We start from the raw sequence: 24,490 nt of genomic DNA, 5'->3' as shown, positions 1-24,490 counted from the left end.
TAAATCTATTCTCTGCTTAATTTTGCAAGGACGTGGTGGCTTTTCCCATAAAACCAGAATTGGATGTTGTTTCCTTAGGCAGCTTGCCCGCACATGCACACACGGCTCCCTCGCAAGCTGATTCTGTCAAGTCTTCCCTCTGTAAATTAGATCCCTGGCAGGTCCTTTTGCTTACAGACAAACCCATTAAAAAGACCATCCAGCATTTTCCTCCTTTTGACACAAGTGTATTACAGTATGTCACCTCGTGTCTGCAGACAAGCTGGAGATGACTATCTGGCTGCATTTGTCATGGTTATCCTGTGGCGAATTGTCACTTGAAGGTCATTTTAATGTCCGTTCCATTAGAGGCACGGCGGTGACGGAAGTGGTCTCAAATCCATCTGTCTCAAGAAATCCGTGGGTCATTAGAAATGGCTTAACTGTACAGACCTATCATTTTTCCAGGTTCTGTGGACTTGTGTTCTCCTTTTGTTTGTGTTTGAGCTCCAGCCTCTTGCTTTCCTGCATTTTGTTCTCTTGCACTTGCTGCTCCCCGTTTGTAGTCTGTGTTTCTGTGTTGCCGTGTTGAAATGGATGAAGTGTCTGGATTCAGTGGAAGTGGGATCCATCATGTGGACTAGATGGAGACAGTCTTTTTTTCCCCAGGATCATAAGGTATTTTCTGTCACTAGCCATGTGTCATTGGAAAGAGAAACTGGGCTCACTTCCTGGGAGAGAATGGTGAAAACTAGGACTCCATTATGAGGTTAGATGATAATATTAATAATGGAAAAAAAAAAAAAAAAGTCCAGCAATAACAGAATGAAGTCTGATGCTTTTTCCTGGAGCTTTGGCTTGTGGACACATTCTCTGGTGAGTGATAAATTCTGTGACCTGATAGTAACTGAAACTCCTGTGCATCCATAATGCAGTCTGTGGGACCACTGGGAAAGAGGAGTGCATCCTTCTTCCCCTCTGTTCACCAGTCTGCACAGAATACCTAGAAAATAACCTATGCGCTGTCAAATTTGCACCCACTTGGCCAACAAATCTGAGTGGTGTTCAGGAGGATGAACACAGGAGAGTGGTTGTTTGCATACGCAACGTTTTCCTTTGGAGTCATCTGTTACAAAAAGGTAGGTTATTTAATTTGGGATAATACATCAGCACTGACCCCTGCTTCTCTGCTCATTTCCTCCTGAAAAGACGACTGATCCTGTTAATTATTAGGCAGAAGCAAAAATGAGGAGCCTGTGGCTATTGGTACTGTGGCTGTGCTACTAAGTAGTATTTAGGATTTCTGTTCAGAGTGTTGCTGTGTTTCCCAGAATTGCAGAGTGGCCTGGACTGGAAGGGACCCCAGAAAGCCATCCAGTCCAATCCTGCCACAGCAAGCAGGGACATCCCCCTCCAGAGCAGGCTGCCCAGAGCCCCATCGAGCCCAACCCTGAATATCTCCCATGATGGGAGCTCAACCACCTCTCCATGCAACCTCCTCCACCACCCCTATGGCAAAAAAAAACTTGTGCCCAACATCCAGCCCAAATCCATTCCTCTCCAAACCATTGCCCGTCATCCCACCACCACAGTCCCCTGCAAACAGTCCCTCTCCAGCTCCCATGCAGGCCCTCCCCAGGCACCAGAAGGCTGCCACCAGGCTTCCCTGGAGCCCTCTTGGGCCCCAGGCTGAACAATGCCAGCTCCCCCAGCCCACCCCTGCAGCAGAGGTGCTTCCAACCACCCCTATGCCCCTCCTCTGAACCCACCCCAGCAAGTCCACACAATTCCCATGTTGTGGGTTTCAGAGCTGGACACAGTTTAGCTAAAACTAAAGAGTTATCTCAGAACACTCATGTTGAGGTCCCAAACAAATGCCAAGGATCAGGAATTGGTGAGCAGCCTCTGGGAAGGGTGGATGTGTCCTGTGAGGTGTGTGCTCACATACAGCTGCACAACTGAGTCATGCTTTGCTGCTGGCCTGACTGATCCTGTCAAAGGTGTGAAATGTCATTTTCTTGCAGAAAGGTCTTCAGGGATGCTGTAAGGGATATGGGTAACACTTTCCTTTTTTTTCTTTTCCCTTTTTTTTCTTTTTTTCACCACACTGGAAAAAAATCAGCTCCTTAGTCTGTATTGTCCCCATGAGGCCCAGAGGAAGCCGTTCAGCATCTTGGCTTGCAGTCTGATGTGCTACTGTCCTGCAGTAAAGCTTCATTTTAATGCTCAGAGAAGACAAAGCAGTGCAGAGGACTGATTTTGGTCTTCAGTAGGTCAGAGGAAGGTTTCTGTATTCTCCTGGGGAGTGCAGGGTGGCCTCAGACAGTGCTTTTAAGGCTGTGAAGAATATTCATGACTGGTGGTTCAGAAAAACTGGGCAGAGAGGAATGATAACGTGGCTCTGAGCACTAGTAATAATGCTCATCTCATTTTGGGGGATGCTCCCAGGTTGGGATTTCTGCAGTAAGGCCCTCTGGGATGTTTTGTCATACAGATCTGACTGTACCATGACATGGCTGGAGGATGACAGCATTTCCTACTGCCTTCCAGCAAGCAATAGCTCAAGCATGCCTTCTCCATGAAGTGATAGTTACAGGGGTGACTTGAGAAAAGACAGATTCAGCATTTATCTGATCCCACTCAATGATTCCTGATGAAACACCAGTGGGCCAGAAAACTACTCCATGCATGTGCAGCCAGCTTTGGGCTTAATTCACCCCTTCCATGAGGGCTCATCGATGTTATGGCTGTTGCAGCAGGGCTGTTTCAGCAAGGATCAATTTTGATCTTGAGGGACGTTGTGGCAAAGCAGGACAAACCATCAAGGAATTTGAAGCATTTTATTGTGGTTTTAACATTGTGGTTGCTAGTCTGAATGTATGTAGACCTGGTTCATGATTTGGACTAGTAGTACTCTAGCTAGTGCTCAGTTTAGCTAAGGCCTAGGAATTTGTTTCCATTTAGCCTCTTTTCAAAAATACTTGTCTCAAAATAATGAATTGTTTTGGAGAGCTTAATGGGGAAATGTAACAGCTCTTTCCTCTCCCAGAGTGGTGAACAACTGTACAAAATAGCACTTGCTGCCCTAGGGAACACATCTTCAGCAGGTCTGCTAAAAATGTCAGGTTTTAAACTTGGCATCACTTGCATTCCTCACAGGGAACTTTGGAAGGTTACGTCCGTCACCTTTCAGTCTAGATAAGAGCAAGACATTTCTGTCAGCATCTGTCTGGGAAAGCTTTGCACAGACCAAGGAACCATTGTGAGTTCAGTGTAGGAAGGTAATTGCTTTACAAAAGGGACTTGAGTGAGTGCTTTGGTGCAGCAGAGCCTTCAGCCCAAGGCCAGAGTTTTGATGTGTCAGCAAAGTTGCTTAACTAGGTCATATGTTAACAGGTAGCTAGACTGGGTATGTGGCAGGGATGTTTACCATCATTCTCATGCAAGTGTTCCTCCTTATTTTGCAATCTTAAGTGAAACTTCTTAGAGCTCAGGTAAGGATGGGACAGACTGCAATGAAAGGAGCAGCAAGGTAGTGGTCCTTCCCTTGGGAAGATTTTCCATCATCTCGGGCTGTTGTAGGACACGGAGCTGATTTAGGTGAGCAATATAGAAGCTTGGTACCAATTTTGCCTTCTAAACATCTCCAGCGTGAAATTGAAGTCTTCAGAGTTACCTTTTCTTGTATTTACAAACCTCTGAGAGCAGGCAGCTACAGAACTAAGAGACAGCACTCTGGCAGAAGGGAAAGCAAAAGCGAAGCAGATTGCTGTGACCATGAAAATTCAACATTGCTGCCCTAACTTGACTTCTAAATACTTAAACTGTTTGACTAAGCAGGCCCAGATTTGAGTCTAGTTTGTGCTGTTTAATCTCCACACTAGATTACAATTTGCACAAGAATGAGGCTGTACTGGATGAACCATTCCTTGTAGTAACTTGTTTTTAAGAGGAGAAACATGTAGCCCATACTGGTCACTTTGCACAGTGTCCTTATCTGAAAAGGACAAATCTGTGTTCTCCCACAAACACCCTTTCCATAATGGCTCTAACTTTCCCTCTGCCACTTCACTGTTTCTAAGCAATGTTTGCTATAGAGTAGGATTTGCTAGTAGTGGGGTAGGTGCTTATCCTGCTTGCTGAGAGGCCTGGAAGTCAATGCAGAGCCTTGAGCTCTGAAAAATCAGGTTTCTTATTGTTTAGAGCACCTACTAAAAATGGGGAATAAATTGTTTTTAAAAACCCAACAAACCAACCAAAACACTCCCACACATTTCAGTTCATTTCAGCATTTGTAAAATAAGTAACATTTTGTTGTTTTGGCAATTATCAGCATTGCTTAACTCATATATATACATGAGGCAGTGAGCCAAAGCCAGACTGGACATGAACCAGCCCCTTCTTGCAGATGAGGTAATAGCATAAAAAACCCCACATAAGAACAAAATCCAAGTGCCACAAGGAATGGCTGTGTGGCCAAGACAACAGTTGGGGTGTTTTTTTAATTTAAATAATTTGCTATCAAAATGCTCTCTCTTCCACAGAGCAGACCACCCCAGCCACAGTACCATCACTGTGTCAGTGCCTAGTCCAGGTGAGGCATTTAAGGCTAATGTGTATCAAACCTTTTCTTTCAGTGTTTGCAGTGCCCAACAGTGGAGTTACAGATGAAGTTCATTAGGCAACCCCTATGGTAGGAGAGGTGAGTGGCAGTTACTCAGTGTACTGAGTTTTGCTTAATTTCTTTTTAAATTTTTTTTTTTGAAAGGCTCAGCAAAAATGAAGTCCATGAGACCAACAGGTTTTAACTTGGGCTGGACTCTCCAGTCTGTTGTCATGAGGGATGCTCACACACCCATTGCATTCTAATGATTTGCTGCACCTCAAGTTCTCTTCAGGACTAGTGACCAAACAGTCCTGTGATAGACCATTTATTAGACCAGTAAATGAGCACAGGTTGTGCAGATCAGATATGGATTAAGGCTCTTTGGAGAAAGAAATTTTTATTTTTTAAGAAGAGGTGAGGTTAAGGAAAGGCTCAGATGGCTTCCTGAGAACTCCAGTTCTGCCCAGTAAAGTGTTTCAGGAAGATGCTCCTTTTGGACAGTGAGGTAAAAGGGTATTGCTGTATTCCAGCCACCTGTGAAAGACAACAGGTGACCCTCCCCCACACTGGGTTCCCCTCCCGTGTTGCAGGACTATCATCCATTTATGGCACTGCTGAGACTTTTGTCTCTGCAGTGTGCAGGCTGTAGCAGAAAATCCCTTTCTAGAAAGCAAAAGGGTCAGCTTATTTTAAATTCTGATCTTTTCTCTGCAAAAGACAATACAACTCCCCTGCTAGCAGTGAAGATGAGGAACTAAGCAAAAGCTACTTTATCTTGCCCTAACTCAATGCATTTTGGTGTAGGACCTTCTGTGCAGCAGATTCTATATTTGCTGCTTTCCCCCCATCATGCAGACTTTCACTTTGCCAAATGTATCCAGCAGATTTTAAACACTTTATTTAATAAAAGTTAAACATACAAAACTGAAATTAACACACTTTGTATTCATAAAAATCACCTTCTCCCATTATAGGGAGAACCTTTTCCAATGTATGGATTCTAAACTACCAGTTGTAGAGTTTAGCTTGAGTTGTGACTCAGGTAACTGATGGACATTTCCACCAATCAGTGCATCAACAATTGCTGACGTGACCTGATCTAGTTAACAAATTACAAAATGAGCTACATTAACATAATATACAGGGAAATAATGGTCAGGGTTAATGGACAAGAAACACCCTTCAATTATATAATGGGGGGGACCAGCTGATGTACTCCTGTCCATTAACTCAGCCCTAGATTTTACAAAAATAATATCTACATTGTATACAGGGCTACCCATTAACTTCTTTAAACACATTACGGGTTCAGAGATGGCACTGCTACCGTAAGTGAGAGAACAAAGAACAGAGGAAAGCAAATCACAGAGAAAATACAGAAAGCAAGAGCTTTTACACGTGGTTTCCTGAACAGAACAGAAGGGGTTCAGCAGCACTGCAATACAGCTGAAGTTACAACAAACACTAGGGCCAGTCAGTTATATAAGGGCAGGATCTTCAGACTGGCCTTTACTGGCTCACTGCTCAGTGGGATCTAGGCATTCGTGTCCGCTGTGCTGCAGGTCTACTTGCCTGGAAGGAGGAGGCCAAGACACGAGCTGCTATGGTGTACTCCAGGTCAGTGACTGTACCATCAAACCTACAAGATCTGCAAGAGGGTAGGGGATGGCTCCTTTCCAAAGCTCAACCACTTGTGCTCCCCACATCTCTGATCCTTGGGGAGGGGCAGGGTGTATATTTTCAAGTGTGCTACTTTGAAAATGAAGTGTCAATAGCTTGTCCTATATTTTTCTGGTTACATTTCAGTTAAGTTCCGATGAAAATTTGATGAGCATTTAAAAAAAAAAAGTGTCTCCTCTGCTTAGCTTCTAGCACAGGAAATGCAGACTGGCATTCAAGTTCATTTGTTTCTAGCACATGAATCATCATCAGTAATAAAGTTCTGTCAGCCCTGTTCTGCCCTCATTTACAGCTGTACAAATCAAACTTCAATGGATTTGTAAGGGAGTCATTTACAACTTCCCTAGCAATTCCATGCTCCTGTAAGCTCTGATGGAGTCTAGCTCTCTCCCAGAGCTGCAGCAGCTCTGTAGTGCTGAGCTTGTTGCTGCAACAGCAGACAGCACTGTGAATACAAAACAAGGGAGGTGCCATTTTTATACCACCACTTTTCTTAAGGGGAAAAAAAAAACAAAACACAGAAACAAAAAACAACAATCAAACTTCACTACTGGTATGAATGGAAGATTCCAGAGATAAAAGCTGCAGATAACTACTGCTTTCAAAGTAACAGGTAACAGCAGTTCATGAAAGCATTTACCTGCAGAATGGATTTTTATGCAACTACAAAAAAAGTTTAATGACTGGGGAGGTGTCAAATCAATATCTGGAGATTTAAGGCTTGTCTCAGCTGAAGCCAAAGTGATGGTGACAAAATGGACTATTTGCTATGTGCTAACCAAATAATTTACTTTTAGAAAAATATAATGATAAAAAGGTAAGTGTAAAGCCCTGCAGAGATGAAATTCCACCTTTTTCCCCTGTTACTGAGGCATCAAATGCCTAACGTTGTATTTGGAGGTATCTTGATACTGTGTCATAGGTTTGTCTGCAATTCCGCACGTTCCAACTCCAACTTTGCCAGTTACACTCTCAGGGGAGGCAAAAATACTCCTCTTTACCTGTAAATGAAACAGAAAATACCATTTCTGAATAATTACTAACTTGCTCTTAAAACACCAAACCAAACAAACAAACAAAAAAAAAAAAAACCAAAACCAACACCCAAGCAAACACTACCCTTGGAAGTGTTTCAAAACCCTCTGCTTCTTAACTCTATAGACAGGGACGTTTTTTAAAGGCTGGCTCATCCATGACATGCAATCAGCAAGTGAGACAATAGAGGTGGGAACTTCCTGGCACTCAACTACTGAATGTGACCATGGTACTGAGGACCTTGGGTGAGGCCAATAAGGAATTAAATTTGCCCCTCTCAAGATGATTTCTAATAATTGTTCGTAAGACAAGTTTTATCACTATGTCTAGCAGCTCTCGTTCAAGCCATGATGAAAATTAAATAAGGCTTTAAAATGTCCTTGCTGCCCCCCTTCCTGCACTCTGCTTGCTATTCCAGAGCAATTATTTAGAGCTCTTGTCTGCCAGGTCATAAACATGGCAAGCAGCAAGGCTTGGAGGTTTGGACAGGCCCTCAGGTTCTAAGCTGCAACAGGTACTACCTGACAACTGACAGTGAGCCCAGCTCTCCAAGCCAAGTGCAAGCTCAGCCTCTTAAGAAGAGCAGCCCTCTGAAGTCATCCAGGCCTTTTCAGTGTATAAAATACCAAACTCCACACTTCAGAATCCCAAACATGAACCCCATTTAAATTAAATCCCATTAAAAAACACTTCCTCTCTCCCAAAGTACCACACTGAAATGTAGGCCCCGTTACTGACATAGTGACAAACCCAAACAAACCTGGCCTTTTTTGTTTTTAGAGTAGGCTCTGTTGTTAAATTGTTGCCACTTGACTTTCTGGTCCTCTCGTTCTTGTTCAAGTTCTTTAATTCTCTGAGCTTTTTTCAAAGCTTTCTTCTTTTTATACTCTCGTTGCTGGGCTATCATCTCTTTTCTAGAGGGAAGGAAAAAAAGACATTTTGTCTGTGGTTCTCCTGTAAGAAACTAAAACCCCTGTTAGACAGATGTGCACAACAGTTTTCTGTAAGTATATGACAAAATAAAAAATCTTGGAAATACTCTTCACTTCTAGAAAAACAGAAATTAACCCCCAAGTCTTTCCATATATGAACATTGCATTGCTTGGTTATACATTTGGGCATATGAACAACCACCACCTGACTAAGACAATGTCAAACACAGCAACCCATGAGACTGCATGCTACTAGTTTCTGAAACTGAAAATGGAACTGTCAAGCAGCACTTCCATACTTCAGAAACATCTAAGATTTGGAAAATTTAAATAGCCCCTTTGAGTGAAAAGCCTAAACTTTTCTGTAGGTCTGCAGGACTCTCAGGCTCTCAAATATTGGGCAGGAATGGAAGGAAAAGTTACTTTGGGTAGAAGAAAGTTCAAGGAGTGATCTATGCCACAATGCAGCACCTCTCAAAGCAATCTCAGGTAAGAGATCACTGACTGTAACAAACTCTGAAATAGTACTGCCACAATAATTTACCAAACATTATATGCTACACAGATTTAAGATCCTTTTTGAAGCAAACACGTGAAGATATTAAAGAGATGCAGAATTTAAAAAATGAGGTTCTATTTCATTAACCAATTTTTACAGATGTGGAGAAAAAAAAAACAAACACAAACAGCAAACAAACCAAAAACAAAACAAAACCAAAACAAACAAAAAAAAAACCCCAAAGCAGACTTCTGCCTGTGTATCACTCACTTGGACATGGGTTTGTTGCCACTGTCCTCTTTTGCTTTTCTTCCCTCTTCCACAGGCTTCAGGTTGAACAGAGGTGTCACCTCAGCGTTGCCATAGCCAGCAAATGTGACCGCAGCTGTTCCGTTCTCCTCATCTATTTCTTCAATCTCAGCTTCATAACACCTGTAAAGATATCATGGCTGTAAGCATGTGAGTAAAGCTTGAATACTCAGCCCTTCAACACCTACACTGTCAGCCAGCTAATGGCATTAAGTAAAAAATCTGCAAATATTGGCCTTCATTTTCACAAATCTTACCAAGAGATTATTATTCTTAAAGGGACTCAAGTACAAAGACTTGAATCTGTTGTATCTGACCTTTAGCATCAAAAGGCAATGGCCTCATAGTTAAAGACTAATGATTAATGCTGGGGCAAAGTTAACCAAATACCTTGATTTGGTTCTAGTTCTGGCAGGTCATAGGATTAAAAAAAATATGACCTAACAAACCACTGCACTCACAGAAGAGCCCTTCAAGGAATTCACAGAGGTGTTTTGCAAAATGTCAGCTCTCAAGACCAAAGCTTTGGTTCCATTTTTCTCTACACAAAAAAGAACTAATGAAAAAATGAAGGTTTTGAAATATTCCCTCTTCAAAATTTATAAAAGTTTTCTTAGTGATTTAAAACATCAATTTTTAAATTTTAGTAGAAATCCATCCATTTCATACTTAGGTGCATGAAACTTTTCAGTCAAACTGACCTCATAATGGCAATGAGAAAAGAAAAAGGCAATTGGCATTTCCAAAAATATTTTAAAGAATTGAGTCTAAATTCAATGCAAAAAGACAGATCTAAAGCAAGCAGAGGAATAAAACAGATGTGTCAGGAACAGTATTCCAGGCAACATTTACTAAATTCATTTCTTGTGCAAAACTTCTTGATTTGAGCTAGAAGAAAATCCATGGAAATCCAAACTGCATGAGGCAAAAAATATTAATCTCTAGCTAGTTCTTCATGAAACACTGGTCACTTAAGAAATGTTGCAGGGGGTTAAAAAAGCAACACAATTAAGTGCAGTAAGATCCACTTCAGTGGACACTTTTCTACATTTTTCCCCAATTCCACTAACCCAGTGATCAGGGAAAAAAAAAAAAGTGACCCAGTGGTGACCTAAGACAGCAAGACTCAATTTTTAAGTTCTTACACCAAAGCATTTTACTTAATCTGTGACAGAAAAATTGTTCAGTTTGTTTTTGACCAACACATCAACAGCTATATCAAAATCTGTGTGGTTACTAGATTGTTAACACAAGACTAAGTCCAGAAGGCTAATTCTGCATTTACACTACACAGCTAATTATTCCATGGCTAAAAACAGCATTTCCAATTAAAAATTAATTTCCATTCAGAGGCACAAACTGAGATACAGCAAGGATTTTTTCCTGATAGCAATCAATAACATATATATATGAATGTAATGACAAATTATGAATTATACATCCTGAAAACCTTCACAAAAGACTGCTCTGACAGATCAAGTCATGAAACTCTGCCATTTATTACATTAATAAATGGTAAGTTACTCAAGCTACTTTACTTTTATATGACAATGCCCCCACATCCCTCTGCTTTTACCTAAAGTACTGACATGTAATAGAGCACAGTGATAGCTAATACTGTATTTATTTCCTAATTTCTTCTTGCTTGTAGTCACCCTAGATGCAGTTCAAACTGAAATAAAGTCTCTTACCATTGAACTATTTCATGTAACTGTTAGAGAAGTTTTCTACACTTACTGTCCATCTTCACTCCATATCGCCATACACCTATCCCCAACCTTCCAGGAGTGACTGGGCAGAGCAGAAGCAGAACTGTCAGAACTTGTAAGAGTTTCCGAAGGTTGTGTTGAAAGGAGATCTTTGGTTAACTCTATGACTTCCTAGAAAAAACAAAAGACCCACAAAGAATAATTTCTTGAACTCTGTTACCATGTACATTTTTATCCCAAGCTTACTGGTTTGGTTTTACTGAAGCTGCTGTATTAAATTCATCACTGATGTAAAGTGGACTAAGTTTGGTTTGGCTTTTTAGTCATTTAAAAAACTGAACTCACTCACTGCCAATGTAGATAAAACGATGTATGGTAAAAAGATAGATAAAAAGATGGATGCAGTAAAGTTCTCCATGCCCTCCTCAAAATTTCAAAAAGTCACCTGTTATTTTTATAGCTTTTGTTTCTAGATGAATTGTTTATTTGTAGGCATAAAGACATCGCTAGGCAGTCTCAATAATTAATAATAAAATAAAAATCAATGTGACTCTGCACACATGGCTGCACATGATGTTAGTTATTGACCAAAAAACCCACATGTGGGCAGAGGAAGTGTTCAGCAGGACAGTGCTCTAAAGACAAAACCTTAAAGGACTTAATGCTGCTATTGTCTCTCTAGCTGGCAGTTTCTTCCACCCCTTCTCCTTTGGGCTAGCTGGATACATTTTTTATATATAGCCTCTAAAACACATGACACTACAACTGCAGCATTTCTAAGTCATTAAATATTTTTCAGTTTACTCAAAATTATGTGGATTGGCTGATCTAAAGCACCTGGAGCCAGGATGGATAAGTATATTCCACCACTGCCACTCCATAAATCCCACTCTCACAGAAAGCATTTAGATGCATACTTAAAAAAAAAAAAAAAAAAAAAAAAAGAAGTTTTTTTAAAAAATTATTTCCTCAAGTCATTCTGATGCAAGTATTAGTTCTCTAAATTCCCTGACTGCAAGATTTCACATCAGGCCCTCCCTTGCTAATCCAAAAAGTTAAATAACAAATAATAAATTTCTCCAGTTCTTTTAAGTAGCATTCATTCCCAGACAGGAATAAGCAAAAGCCTCTCCCCAACTTACTGTCAGTATTATAGTCTCACTCTGCACAATCAGGATTGGTTTTCACTAGCGTTAGAAGTCAAAGGAGACAGCACCTACAAGGCCTTTTAAACTTTCTGTACAAGGCAAAGCAACTCAGTTGTCCTCAAAAAAGAAAAATACTGTAGTTTGAGTATCTAGGCATAAACCAGTCACTCTCCTAATAACTAAATAAGTAAATAACTAAATGAGGAGAAGATTACAAGATGAACATTCAACTGAGGCTCAGTGGAGCCTAAGCTTTCCTCACAGTCTCACATCCTATTCAGTTGTGGGCATGCAAGCACTAGCTCAGGAAAAAGCAGTAAAACTGACCTTTTTCACTGCCCTAGAACTTAGAGGATCGTGAGCAGTTCCCAAATAAGTGAATACAACATAAACTTATACATAATTTTTATCTGATAAACTATGCAGTTGGCATGAGTGGAATTAACAAGTTTGCTTCTGCTGGAGCACTTAACGTCTGAATTTCCAACACCACCTGCTCTTTTAGAGGTACAGTTAGTAAGTGCACTAGTAAACACAATCAGTAGTAACTGTAAGGACAAAAACATTCTTCCAATTACTTCTGCTACTGTGGTCTCCATTCTCTGTACTACTACAGCTGACCCAGAACAGATTTTGTTTACCAAGTTCCCAATCAGAGAGTGCTCCACAAAACACACAGCATTAACCTAATTTGCCCTCCCACACACAAAATCACAAACTATTCCTCAACATACAGAAAGCTGTATTCTGCAAATCCAAGACACCTCATGGTTTGGAACAGTATCTTGTTTCAGCAGGTCAAATACAACACATCAGGCACAAGCTACCTGACAGTGAGTGATTCAGCTACACAGACTATACCAGTAACACAAAACTGTTGACTTATTCTTGCCACGGTCATCGTTGGCTTACTGTAGAACTCAAGATGTGAATCATTTCAGACAAGCCTATCACGACAATTCCTTAAATTTTCTCAAGTCACTTACACACCAGGCAAACTTTTGATAAAACAGCAAACTTTTGGTAAACGTCTTCATCTGACACCTAAGTATCATAGTGCTAAGCACACAAGAAACATTAATTTTATTGTAACTCATGAGGCAGTTCTAAAGTCTTCGACAGACCAGCTTGTTCGAAGGCAATTTCTGAGCACAGCTGAGACTGCCACAGCAACTAAGTACAGACAATGGGCTGAACAGCGCAGCACAGCTTGCTGCCACATCCCTGTGACATGAAGGTGTGACCCACAGAGAATACTAGTTAGAATTTCCCAACTTTTTTCCTGACCATCTGGTCTTTACAAACCAGACCGAGCCCTACACTCCAGAACACAATGCCCACCATCTCCAATTATAGAAGATGACAGCTACCATCAATTCTACTCGACACAAAAGGTAAGTTTGGTTCTTGGGTGCATGGACACTGTCTTAGGAGTGCTTCAGGGAAAAAAGGAAAAGCTCAGCTTTCATAAAAAATAATTAGAAGAATTTTAATCTTGAAACTCAGGAACAAGCTAAGTATATGAAATCCACTGATGGCATCCCTATTTGCAATAGGAAAGAAAGTTTCAATAATATAGTAACAATTTTTGGACCAGATGAAAAGCTGTCCAGTTGGGACACCGAAGCATCAAACCCATTTTTACAAGTGTTTGATTGGCAATATATTAAGTCTGCAAAACATTGTCATTTTCAAGGTGGAACATATGGATAGCAAACCTTTTGGGGACGAAAGTGTAAAGATCTTCCCCATTCTGTGCAGAAAGCTTTTATTAAAAAGTTTGCAAGTTGTCCTTTCACATCAATGATCTCTGCATATCAAAGACGAGGTCGTGTTGGTATCGGAAATATCATCCCATATGGGTTTTGCTGTGCATTTTAAAAAATATAAAAATATACACATGCTTTTAACAGTGTACAATGAAGGACATTAAGATGATCTATAAAGTGCTTTGTGGGCACAAAGCCTCTGTAATTTAAAAGAAATTCTAGAGAATTGAGGCATATTCTGGTTGAAGCATCACTTTTACTGCTGTTACCTCCATACACAACAGTGGTGACTCAGTCTTGAACTAGGTGGTTTAGCGTATCTATAGATCTAGTAGCTAGCTAAAGCAATCCACAACAGAAATTGAGCAGCACCTTGCACTCTTGTGATAAATTTTAACAGTACTGCTGGGGTTTTCTTATATGCCAATGTGTCTTTATACACACAAGAATCAGAAGACCACTTATCAATGTAAAATTAGGCTGGTGGTCCTCCTGCCACTGAACAATACCCTAAAGATCAGAAATGGCCTTTAGCTCTTAGGAATGCAGCATGCTCTTAGATGTTTTAAAAACTGCAGGTGGCCAAGAAGGACACAACTCTGTTCTTTCTTATATAAAACCATAAAACAATTAAGACTTAGATAGAGTAGGAACACTGAACTACATCCTAATATCTGAATTTCCAGCAATAGCAATGCAAATGAATAAACAGATTCTGGATCAAAGGAATTGACAACTCAAAAGCAGGCAGAAAAGCAGAATGTTAAGCCCAACCATCTGGCTTTAGCATAGCTAAAAGCAACAACAACAAAAATTTTGAGAAATAATGGTTAAAAATAAAGAAAATGAGTTAGTAAAGACAACACTGGCATATCTTTCTTCTGCTACAAATGTTAGGTAGAATGATGAATTTGCTATAAATTAGTACATATTTTATACTTATATACAAGAGAGGTTTCATTTTTTAACCATTTAATTTTTTTTCAACCCAATCCTACCATAACTGTATCAAGTTATGTGAAAAGTTACAGAGCCACCAAATGTCTTTCTGTTGCAATGCCAATGTTAAGAAAGATGAAACACTTCCTAAAGACCATAATTTTTCAACTACTCATACCCTCAAGTTCTCACCTGTAAGTCTTTCTTCAGTTTTAGTAAGTCTTCATTTTCTGCATTCCCAGATAAGGCAGCCTCAACTTGCTGAAGCTGAGCTTTGTAGCTAGCTAGCTGCTTAGCAAGGTCTTCTGACATCTGCAAGAAACACACAGGCACAGCACATCAAAACAACAAGCTTGTCCTTTTTAATCAAGTACTGTTGTGCAAGTAAAGTGAAACTGACAAGTAACAGGGAGAATTACTAGTGTTAAAAATACAACTAAGTTTCTGTAATGCACTCTTTGAATATAAATAGCTGCTCACCTCGGGTTTTTTATCGTTCAACTACTACCAAGATAATTCTGAATAAAGGAAAGCTTAAACACGTGCCTGTGCGTGCACAGGGAAAACACGTATCTTATAGTACGAAACCAGCAGGGCCTTTAACCAGCACCAAAATTACGCACATCTTTAGAAAACTACAGTTTTCCCCTCTGGCTGCCACAAGCCTCAGCAGCGAAATCATCTGCAGCACCCATGAAACGGCCACTCCCGGTGTGTTCCCATCAGCTAACCGCCTGGCGCAGGGCCCGCGGCGGCAAGTCCAGCCTAACGCCGCCCGCTTCTTGTCGGATTGAGCCGTACGCCTCAGGGTGCCGCGCAGCGAGGATGTAGATCCTAGCCCGTGATGACGGGACCGCGCTGACGAACAGGCCTAGGTTCAGGTTAAGCCGAGGCCTAGGCCTAGGCCCAGGCCCAAGCTTCCTCAGAGCGGTAAGAACAAGGCCACCAAACGACAGAAACGGACGCGCGGAGCCGGCAAGCAGCCATTGATTCTCACCTCGGCGGGGGTACCGGGGCCCGGGCCGGGCCGGGGGGAAGAGCGGAGTGACGCCGCTCAAGACTCCGTCGGGCCAACGCCGCTTCCGTCTCCCTCGCCGGGGGCAGGGGCGGGGCAAAAGGCCCGGCGCGCAGCAGCGCTCGCGAGAGCACCCCACGGGTCACGTGTTACCGGCGCGCGGTGCTGGTCGGCGGAACAGCTCCACCCCTTCACGCGGCCTTTGGGTCACGGAGGGCGTTCTCGTCACCGCCTCGCGAGTGGTGGGGCGGGAGCGTGCAGGCGCGCGGCAGCTGCGTCTCGGGGCGGGGCTTGAGGCGCGTGGCGCGGGAGAAGGGCCCCGGTCCTGGGCAGTGCAGCGGGCTGGGGTTAGCTGTGGCCAGCCGTTGTCTCTGACGGACGAGTCTCTGCACTGGGTGTGCTTTGCTGGGGCAGGAGGCGGACGGCGGTTCCCTAGCCGTTTTTTGGCCCGCGCCAGGGGTTTCCCTAACAGTTCTCTTGTGTGCTGGCAAGTCCCGTGTGAGGAGAAGCTGGCAGCAAACGGCCCTGGCCCTCCTTCCTGCTGCTTCGCCGGGCCGTGTGCGAACCGACCTGTTTCCCCGCCTCGGCTGCCCTGACGGGGTTGGCATGAGTGGAAACTGCTGAGGGCATCGAAATTTCCCTCTTTCGAGCAAGGTTTAGGTCTTTGTTTTGAGAGCAGTGATGTCAGATTTCTGATGTCTAGCTGTTAGCTGCGGTAGGGGGCCTGAGACTGCACTTGATGGATACGCTTGCTCACAGCTTTGTTCGAGGCAATATCAACCAAGGATTTCTGGCTGCTTAACTGGTATTAGAACAAGGCAAAACTTAGTACCAAACAATTAGAAGAGACTTAAGTTTCGTTATTTGTTCTTACAACAGGACAGCAAAAGGAGGAGGTAAAACTCTGCTTTTTCAAGCCTGTGACCAGGAAGGAAAAAATACTTCCTGGGGGAAATCCTGTAATTAGTTTGACCATGAGCCTGTGAGATAGGCAAATTAAGCTGGCACCCACAAAGTGTCTTAGTATTACCAGGAGCGTTGGTGTCTCTTGCATACATCCTGTCCCTCGTGGTTGTCAGCACGCAGGTCTTCACAGGAAGATGATTTCATTGGACTGTTTACGTATAAAGTGTTCTGTGACGCTTGGTTTATGTCCTCAGAGGATATCCTCACCAAGGACGAAAGAGATTTCTCCCTCTCTGTGTGTGCTTTGATAATTAAAATACACTGTTCACAGGCTGCTTGTCAGTGAGAGGCCGAAATGCACAATCTGTTTAGCTCATAAAGGAATACTGGGAGGTAAGGTGGTTACAACATTCGACAGAAAAATAGTATAAAGTATGCAAAAAAAATTGCAATGCCCAATTGGCTAAAAGCTAGAAGTACAATTAGCTTTAAGAGATTGGTGGTGGTGGTTTATTTAGCTCAGGATAGTGCCTTTTTAGACACTGTTTCCACACATTATCCATTCAAACACCTTGTGCTACATATCTGAAGAAAAGCCAGATCTTGAAACAGTTGACCTTTAACTCTTAAAATTTGGAAATTCTTATTAGTTACATCCTTAAAATTGGATTTGTCTTCACCCATTTTTTTCTATGCTTTACCTAAAGAAGCTCTGAGGAAATCCTCAATATAAGCAGGACATCTTCCTGCTGTCTTACAGATTACAATTTTTAAACTCTTACATTTTACAGTTCATTAAATGGCTGGTGTTAGGAAGATTGCCTGCTGAGCACATCAGCACTCTTGAACAGTATCCATTTTTTGGCCAATGTTCTGTTCTTATTTTATATATGTTTGGAGATCAAAGCAGGTCCAGGTATGTTTGTGCTATGTCTGAATGTTTCTGACTCTGTCCAGTGCTTTCACCTTATCCATAGGGATCAGAGTAGCTGCCAGAACTGTGTATCTTCATAAATCCTTACTTTTTGTGAGAAGTTTATGTAGTACATAGAATTGAGCCCCATTATTTACAGGCTACAAAGTTACACCACTGTGATATTATTACAATGCAGTCGATACCATCTTCCTGGAATTTATATATCACATTTTTTCATATGTAGAACTCTATAGTGTAGTTTATTGCCAAATGAAGGCATGTGAATTGGCAACGATATTTCATCACAATGCTGTAGAATTTGTTTCCTTAGCTTAGAAAGAAAAGGCAACTTGATCACCTTTTACCTAAGCCAGACTCTGTGGTCATTAACATTGAGGCTCTCAGCTGGAATTCCTACTGGCAAGCTGTCTAATAGATGTGGTTGTACTTGGGGAACACTGGGGAAAATCACCAGTAACAGGGGACTCACCACGTGCGTGCTGTGGGGCAGTAGTTAGTGGAGTGGGAGGAGTGGTATTCTCTAGTGAAGGACACAGCTTGTTGAGAAGGTGAGGTTTCTAGCAACCAGTATAGCAGGACATGCCTTGGGTCACAGAAAAGAGCTACCTGTCTTCAAGACAAAATAATTCACAGTTGGAAGTGGCAGTGGTGCATCTTGCAGCCGTGCTTGGCTTGTCCAGGAGGTGGTAGTGGTGCTGCAGAAGACATCTGTGTCAACAGTGTTTAACTAGCAACGCAGGAAACGTCCTCTGTTGTAGCTCCACAATTACATCTCTGCTGTATTATTTTTACAGCTAACACTAATGGGAACCTACTTCTGAAGTTAATTTTGAAGATAGCTGGAACTATACAGTCTTGAAACATGCACAAGTTATAGTGAAGAAATACACTTAAATCAGCAGTTTTCTGCTTTCCTTATTGTTAAATCCCAAAGCAGCTCAGGGTCAGAGATCGGAGTGCTCAGCAGCAGCTAAAGCCATAAAGACATTATTATATCCAAATGGCTTAATGTCCCTCTTTTTCCACTTTGTTTGTATGGATGAATTGTACTCGGCACAGGGACCTAGTCACTAGCAAAAAAGTGACTTCTGCAAACAAAACAATCTGCCCTGATGACAGAAATTGCAATCCAAGTCTAGGCCAAAATAGAAATGCTGGAATTTTTAGGCTTTACTGGTAGGCTGCTTGCCTGGCAGGCATTGCCCTGCTAGTAGGGCAGTATGTGAGGCTTGGTATATTGATTTGAATCAAATCTTCAAGAAAATACTGTCTTAATACCTGAATTTTGAGTGTTGTTTTCCTGAAGATGTATGTTGGGTTTTTTTCCTTTCATTTGCCTCGAAGCAAAATAAGCTTTATTTTCTAAGTTTGTTTGGTCATCACAGGCAGAACTATCAGCTTCTACCACTGATGCAGTTATGCAATATATTCCATTAGGAGACATTTTTTTATTGTTGCTCCTGCAAAACTCATTTCTGTGGGCTTCATTTTTTTCCATGCACTGGTTGCTTGGCTCTGTCTGAACTTTGGAAATCTTCAGCAGTTAGACTCTTAGAAAATAAAGTTACAGAAAGAAGTGCTGTTTGGCCAGGCACACGATTAAAATTTAGAGCTATTCTGCTGAGAGGTGCAAGTGCCTGTTTGTTTTAAAGCATGGGCTCAAAACTTCTTAGAGAAGGACTGCATGTTTTAAAGTTTTGGTTTTGCTGTTCTGCTCTCCTGAAATTTGGCCTATGAGGTTTTGAACTACGTGTTTACATAGAAGTTTGTGTGGAAGTGAAGTCAGGCATGGGAGCATGTGCACATTTCCTACCTTAACTCTCTATGGCTCTGCTAGCTGACTCAGATTGTGGGGCTAAGTAAAGAAACTGAGAGCTCAAACATGATCTGTGCTGTCTGTCATTGCAGTAATTACACCCCATCCTTGAAAAAAAGGCACAGTGACTAAAACTGAGGAGAAAAAGTGAATCAGAACTGCATGAGTAGTTAAAGTCAGGGTAGGGCAGCATGGAGAAAGTCAGAATTAGGAAGAACAAACTGAAATCCTGAATCCATTAGGACATCATCTGCTTTAGAAGAATCTGAGGCTCTTGGATTTCTATTCCCCTGTAACTGATGGCTTGTGAGAGCTGATGAGATGCTGGCTTATGTGGGAAATGACAACCTGCCAGTGTGATCATCTACTTCACTGGCACAAGCAGCAAGTCCATTTGATAGATCTTAATCAGGCCTACACAATACACAGGCAGTATTTTCAGCTTAAAGTGAGTCTTCAGCTGGGAGCCATATGCCAAGTCAAGGTGCAGCTTCCTTCTCTGAAGCATTCTGCTATCTGTATTAGAGGGCATGTCAGTGCTGGAGGCCTGGGCACTGAAGGTGGCAGCTGGAGACACCTGTTCTTCTTTTTGGAGTGCCAGGAAGTCTGTCACTGACACTCCTTATGTCCAGAAGCGGTTTAAATGGCAGGAAAATTGAGAAGATGAAGGGAGTTTGGAAAGTGAGGGAGCAAGGGCCATTGCAGTGGGCAGGGAAGCCTGGGAGGATTGGGAGAGGAGCGTGAAGCAATAAGCTAGCAGTGTGGGAGGTTTGGGAAGCAGGAACTCGAGGTTAATATGGGAACAGCGTGGGGGTATTTTGTATTTGTGTGTGGGGAGGGACCTGGGAAGTAAGCAACAAGGCAGACTTGTGATGGATTGTGTAAGTTCTGTGATAGGGTAGACAAAAGGAAAGGCATTGTATGCATAGGGAGAGGGGCACTTGTAATAAGTACATGACTAGAGAGGGAAGGGAATGTTAGGTGCAGCTGACAGCAATGGTGATTGTGTGTTTTCGCCAGTACAGGGTTTCTGCCAGCTGCATGCTATGCAACTGCTTTGTGGCAGCCAGTTAACAGTCACCCCAAAGAGCTGGGTGTCTGCTCTGCACTAGTGAGCTGCTCTGCTGTATCCTGCATCTGCACTGGGTGCTGTCAGTCTTTGGCGTTCCACCCACATGGGAGCTGCGTGCTCCTGGTCTAAGCACTCTGCTTAGAACGCAGGATTTACAGAAGTCAGGGGTGTGTAATTAAAAATGAACTCTTGTTTGTAAGTCTTGTATCTCTGATGAATTTTAAAGAAAAGTGAACTGATAGAAGAGGAAGAGAGCTATACAAGAATGCTACTGATTACAGTTAAAAAGATCTGGATTTACTCTCCCATGTAGGAGTGTCAACACAGTGTGAGTGAAGTATGTGAGTGAAAAAGCTCGCTGAGAGTGTAGACTTAGATCTAATTGCCCCATGGGACTTGTAATTGTAAGCTGACCAAAGCAGCTCTGATTCAGCTGTAGGTAATTTTGCTGCCGCTGGGGCATGCTTAGATTGCTTTTATGAACTGTCATGCATTCCTAGGCTTTGAAAAATCATAGTGTCTTGGCTTGGGACAACTACCACTCCTGATCAGTGTTACTTAGGCCTATGACTATTTTTTATAGACTAAATGACTATTTTTTAGGGGTGGTCAGAAATAGGAAGCAGCAGTTTGAGACAGTGGCACTTATAAAGAAGGTTCTGATTACTCGCTGCATCTTCTGAAGTTAACAACATTGGAACTTCAATTAGTCACTCAGACACCTTTGAACCTTGGTATCTCTGTTTCTTTATCCTCCCACAGAAAAAGGGATCATAAAAGTACCTTATGTTGTAGAAATGAATACTTAAAGCTGTAACAGTGCTTAAGTGAAAACCAGTAAGAAAATGAAGAATTCTATCTTTAAAATCTTTATCAGGTAGTGACAGGACTAGGGGAAATGGAATAAAGCTGGAAGTGGGGAGATTCAGACTGGACATAAGGAAGAAGTTCTTCAGCATGAGAGTGGTGAGAGCCTGGAATGGGTTGTCCAGGGAGGTGGTTGAGGCCCCATCCCTGGAGGTGTTTGCAGCCAGGCTGGATGAAGCTCTGGCCAGCCTGATGTAGTGTGAGGTGTCCCTGCCCATGTCAGGGGGGTTGGAACTGGATGATCCTTGTGGTCCCTTCCAACCCTGACTGATTCTGTGATTCTATTCTATGATTCTAAAATAGAATTTGAGGAGTCTGTGGCAAATAGCGAGTTCTACTGATATAGAATCAGGTTAGGAATGTCTGGCGTCAGAGCAATATCAAGGAGTGTTGAAGTCTGATTTTTGTCAGCATATTCTGCATCTGTCCTGAGAACCTTGAAGTTGCCCACAGTTAAACCACGCTTAATACTGAACTGTGGTAAGATTGTATTTGCTAACTGCACCACACATGAACCTTTAAAAACATTACCTAAGCTGTAGTAGCTGCAGAATTCATATATATTAATGTGCCCTCTTCACCAAAGTAAACAAAATAGGCAATTTGTTTAAAATGTGAAATATGCCCATTGCTGTCCCAAACTTTTCCAGCCTTCGTTGTACTGACAGACTTTCAGATACGTTTTCCTCAAGTAAGAGAATTTCTGGAGTATGCCCATAGCAGTGAGATGTGACAACCACCCATCCTGTGATGTGAATGAACTTGTTAGATGTTCCATTCTACATCATGTTAGTCACTACTTGAGCAGCAAGACTGCTTTCATGTGGTTTAGCATCCTGTTCCTGGTAATCAGAGTGTTGTCTCATGTCCTATAGCTGATCCAATGCTTGGAGAAACTGAAAGTCCTTCTACAGATGTTTCCTTTGAAAATGAAACTGAAATGTCTCTTACAGTACTTGTCTTGCATGTCCTTGTTTCCAGATGAAGTCAGTTTGGATCCTTGGCCAGCAAATGGTGCTTTTCAGAGGCCGTAATAAAAGTGTATCAACTGGGTACTTGGAACTCTGCCAATATTTCTGTGTTACCTGAGTAAAAAAACCTAGAAAAACAGGGGAGCCATTGGTTTATATTTGTTTAAATGCTGAATTTCATATAAAAATATTGTGGCATCCATCTTAATGCGATGAGGAAAGCAAGAACACAGGTTAGCAAGAGTACACAAATGTGTAGGAGATTTGAAAGCTTAACTACATGATTCTTCTTAACACAGAGATATCAATACCATATTTGGCCTCTGGGAAATTTTTTACTCATTGTGTATTGGCTAAAAAAAAAAAATCCATGAAATGGTTTTGGGGTTTATTTTTCCTTCAAAGTTTTTAGCAATTTCATCTTACTCTTCTAAAGTGCAATGCTGTCTATGTCTATGTGAAAAGGAGAAAAGGTATAGTTGATATATTGTGCTGTTTCACATGCTGCATTTTGTCCATTAGGATTCTGATTCCCCATACTACGCTCCCTTTGTGCGAAGGTGTCAGTTCTTCAGTGTAGTTATAGATCCAAAGCTTTAGGGCTGCAGGAACATTTATGACTTAGCTGGGTGCTTTGTTGATTCAAGGATAGGTTATGGATTCTGATTAGGTCATCTGAAATTATGGAGAAGTTTGTCCTCACCTCGGTCAAGCCTATTCATGTAATTTGGTGAGAGGGTAAAATACGCTGTTTGGTGGCATTCAACCTTGTGCTGTTGTCAACAGAGACACCTTCAAATGAAAGGCAGCTAGGCAGCTAGTGTCAGTGGGAACAAGATGATGATTATTGTCCGTGGCCATTATAATGGGTATGATTTGGTACTATTACAGTATCTTCTGACACTGAGCCTGAAATCACACTAATTATTGAGGTCCAGCCTGCTTTTATCCGAGTTTTCAGGTCTGCACCAGGTCAGTAATGTTCTGGACTTTTCCAGGAGAGGTGCTGACAAGAGTATGTGTAAACAAACACCCATTCTTCCCATGTACTGCAGGAGGATCTGATGTGTGGGTTTTAACTGAATATGGGAAGGCACAGTGTTTTACCGTGTAAGTAAAGATGGACAGCTAATCAGCTAAAGTGCAGCTGAGAGCTGAGCATTCTGAATTTGAAAACTTGTTTGGGGTTGTTTTTTTTTAAGTGTCAGTCTCACAATCTTCTTGGGATTTACCAGTCAAGCAAATAAACATGAAAAGCTAAATATGGATCCAAACAGCTGCAAGCAGTGCTACATAGATTTTTATCTGGAGCCACAAAGCAGATTTCTCATGTGGCTAACCTTTTTCTATCCTCCCTCCCACGCCTAATGAAACTATTCAGTTTTGAAATGTTGGAAGGCCACATACCTGAAGCAGCAGTGGGCTTGTTCAAACATAATTTTCTGGTATTAGTTTTATAGGTCCAGATATGACTAATAAGGAAGTTTCTTCATTCAGTGTTCGTGGATGACCAATTTGTACTCGCATGAGGAACAAAGCCGGTATGAGGAGGTCATGTCACCCAGGGAGCAATTCAGTCCCCGGTGTGAGTCATCATACTGATATCTTAAGCCACAGGGAGAAAACCTGCTAGCAAAACTCAAACATAAGCTTTTTTTCTGTCTTTTTTTAAGATATTTCCTAGCAGGATTATTTCGCTAACACTCATGGTGTTAATATGTCTAGATTTAGAGCATTTCATTTGAGCTTTCCACCTCCCTTTTATTGTGCTAGAATGAAGACAGTAGCTGTCTGGTAAATCAGAATAGGATGCATAGGAAATACCATTTGCATATCTCTAAATGAGTTTTCATAGCATTTCTTCTTTTTTTTAGTCACTTTGAGGATTTGAATATACACTGCAGCAGCAGAGAAGGTTGAGAGTTTTGTGGTATTGAATTATGTTTTCCTTCCAGACATGGTGTTTCCTTTGGAGCTAGAGAGCAGGCACAGCACAACATAATTAATTGTATCAAATTATTGCACATCTGAAAATCATACTGGTAATGTTAGTGAGTCTAAAGGTAGTAAATACACCTCTAGCTGTGATGCACATAGGCTCATTCTATATCACATAATTTTTTACAGTATGGTTGCTGTGAGCATGGAGGTTAGTTTGCTCCAACTCTCCTCTCAGGATCACTGCAGAAATCGGAAGGGCAGGATGTTTGCAGTAGATAAAGCTTTTAGTAGCATCTTCAATTAAGTCAGTAGATCTTTCCTAATTCTATTTCCAGCTGCAGTAAAAACTCCCTACCAGTA

At 41.8% G+C, this 24,490-nt stretch overlaps 1 protein-coding gene across 1 annotated transcript; it reads right to left on the bottom strand.

Moving 5' to 3' along the window:
* Positions 1–5,457: 5,457 nt before the first annotated feature.
* On the bottom strand, positions 5,458–15,668 carry SMNDC1 (survival motor neuron domain containing 1). The gene is made up of 6 exons (XM_054382081.1): positions 15,603–15,668; positions 14,798–14,917; positions 10,778–10,920; positions 9,002–9,163; positions 8,061–8,214; positions 5,458–7,266 (listed from the first exon to the last, which is right to left on the bottom strand). Exons 2-6 carry the CDS (start codon positions 14,915–14,917, stop codon positions 7,129–7,131), a joined length of 717 nt encoding a protein of 238 aa, XP_054238056.1. The 5' UTR covers positions 15,603–15,668; the 3' UTR covers positions 5,458–7,128.
* Between the last annotated feature and the right edge of the window lie 8,822 nt (positions 15,669–24,490).

This window comes from Indicator indicator, chromosome 7 (genome assembly GCF_027791375.1).
Source record: "Indicator indicator isolate 239-I01 chromosome 7, UM_Iind_1.1, whole genome shotgun sequence".
Lineage (NCBI taxonomy): Eukaryota > Metazoa > Chordata > Aves > Piciformes > Indicatoridae > Indicator > Indicator indicator.
This window is presented reverse-complemented; position numbering and strand designations above follow the sequence as displayed.

Coding starts and splice junctions, on each gene's coding strand:
- SMNDC1 (XM_054382081.1), bottom strand. CDS start 14,917: ATGTCAGAAGACCTTGCTAAGCAGCTAGCTAGCTACAAAGCTCAGCTT. Junction 10,921..14,797: donor AACTGAAGAAAGACTTACAG/GTGAGAACTTGA, acceptor TGTTTTTTCTAG/GAAGTCATAGAGTTAACCAA. Junction 7,267..8,060: donor CTAAAAACAAAAAAGGCCAG/GTTTGTTTGGGT, acceptor TTTCATTTACAG/GTAAAGAGGAGTATTTTTGC.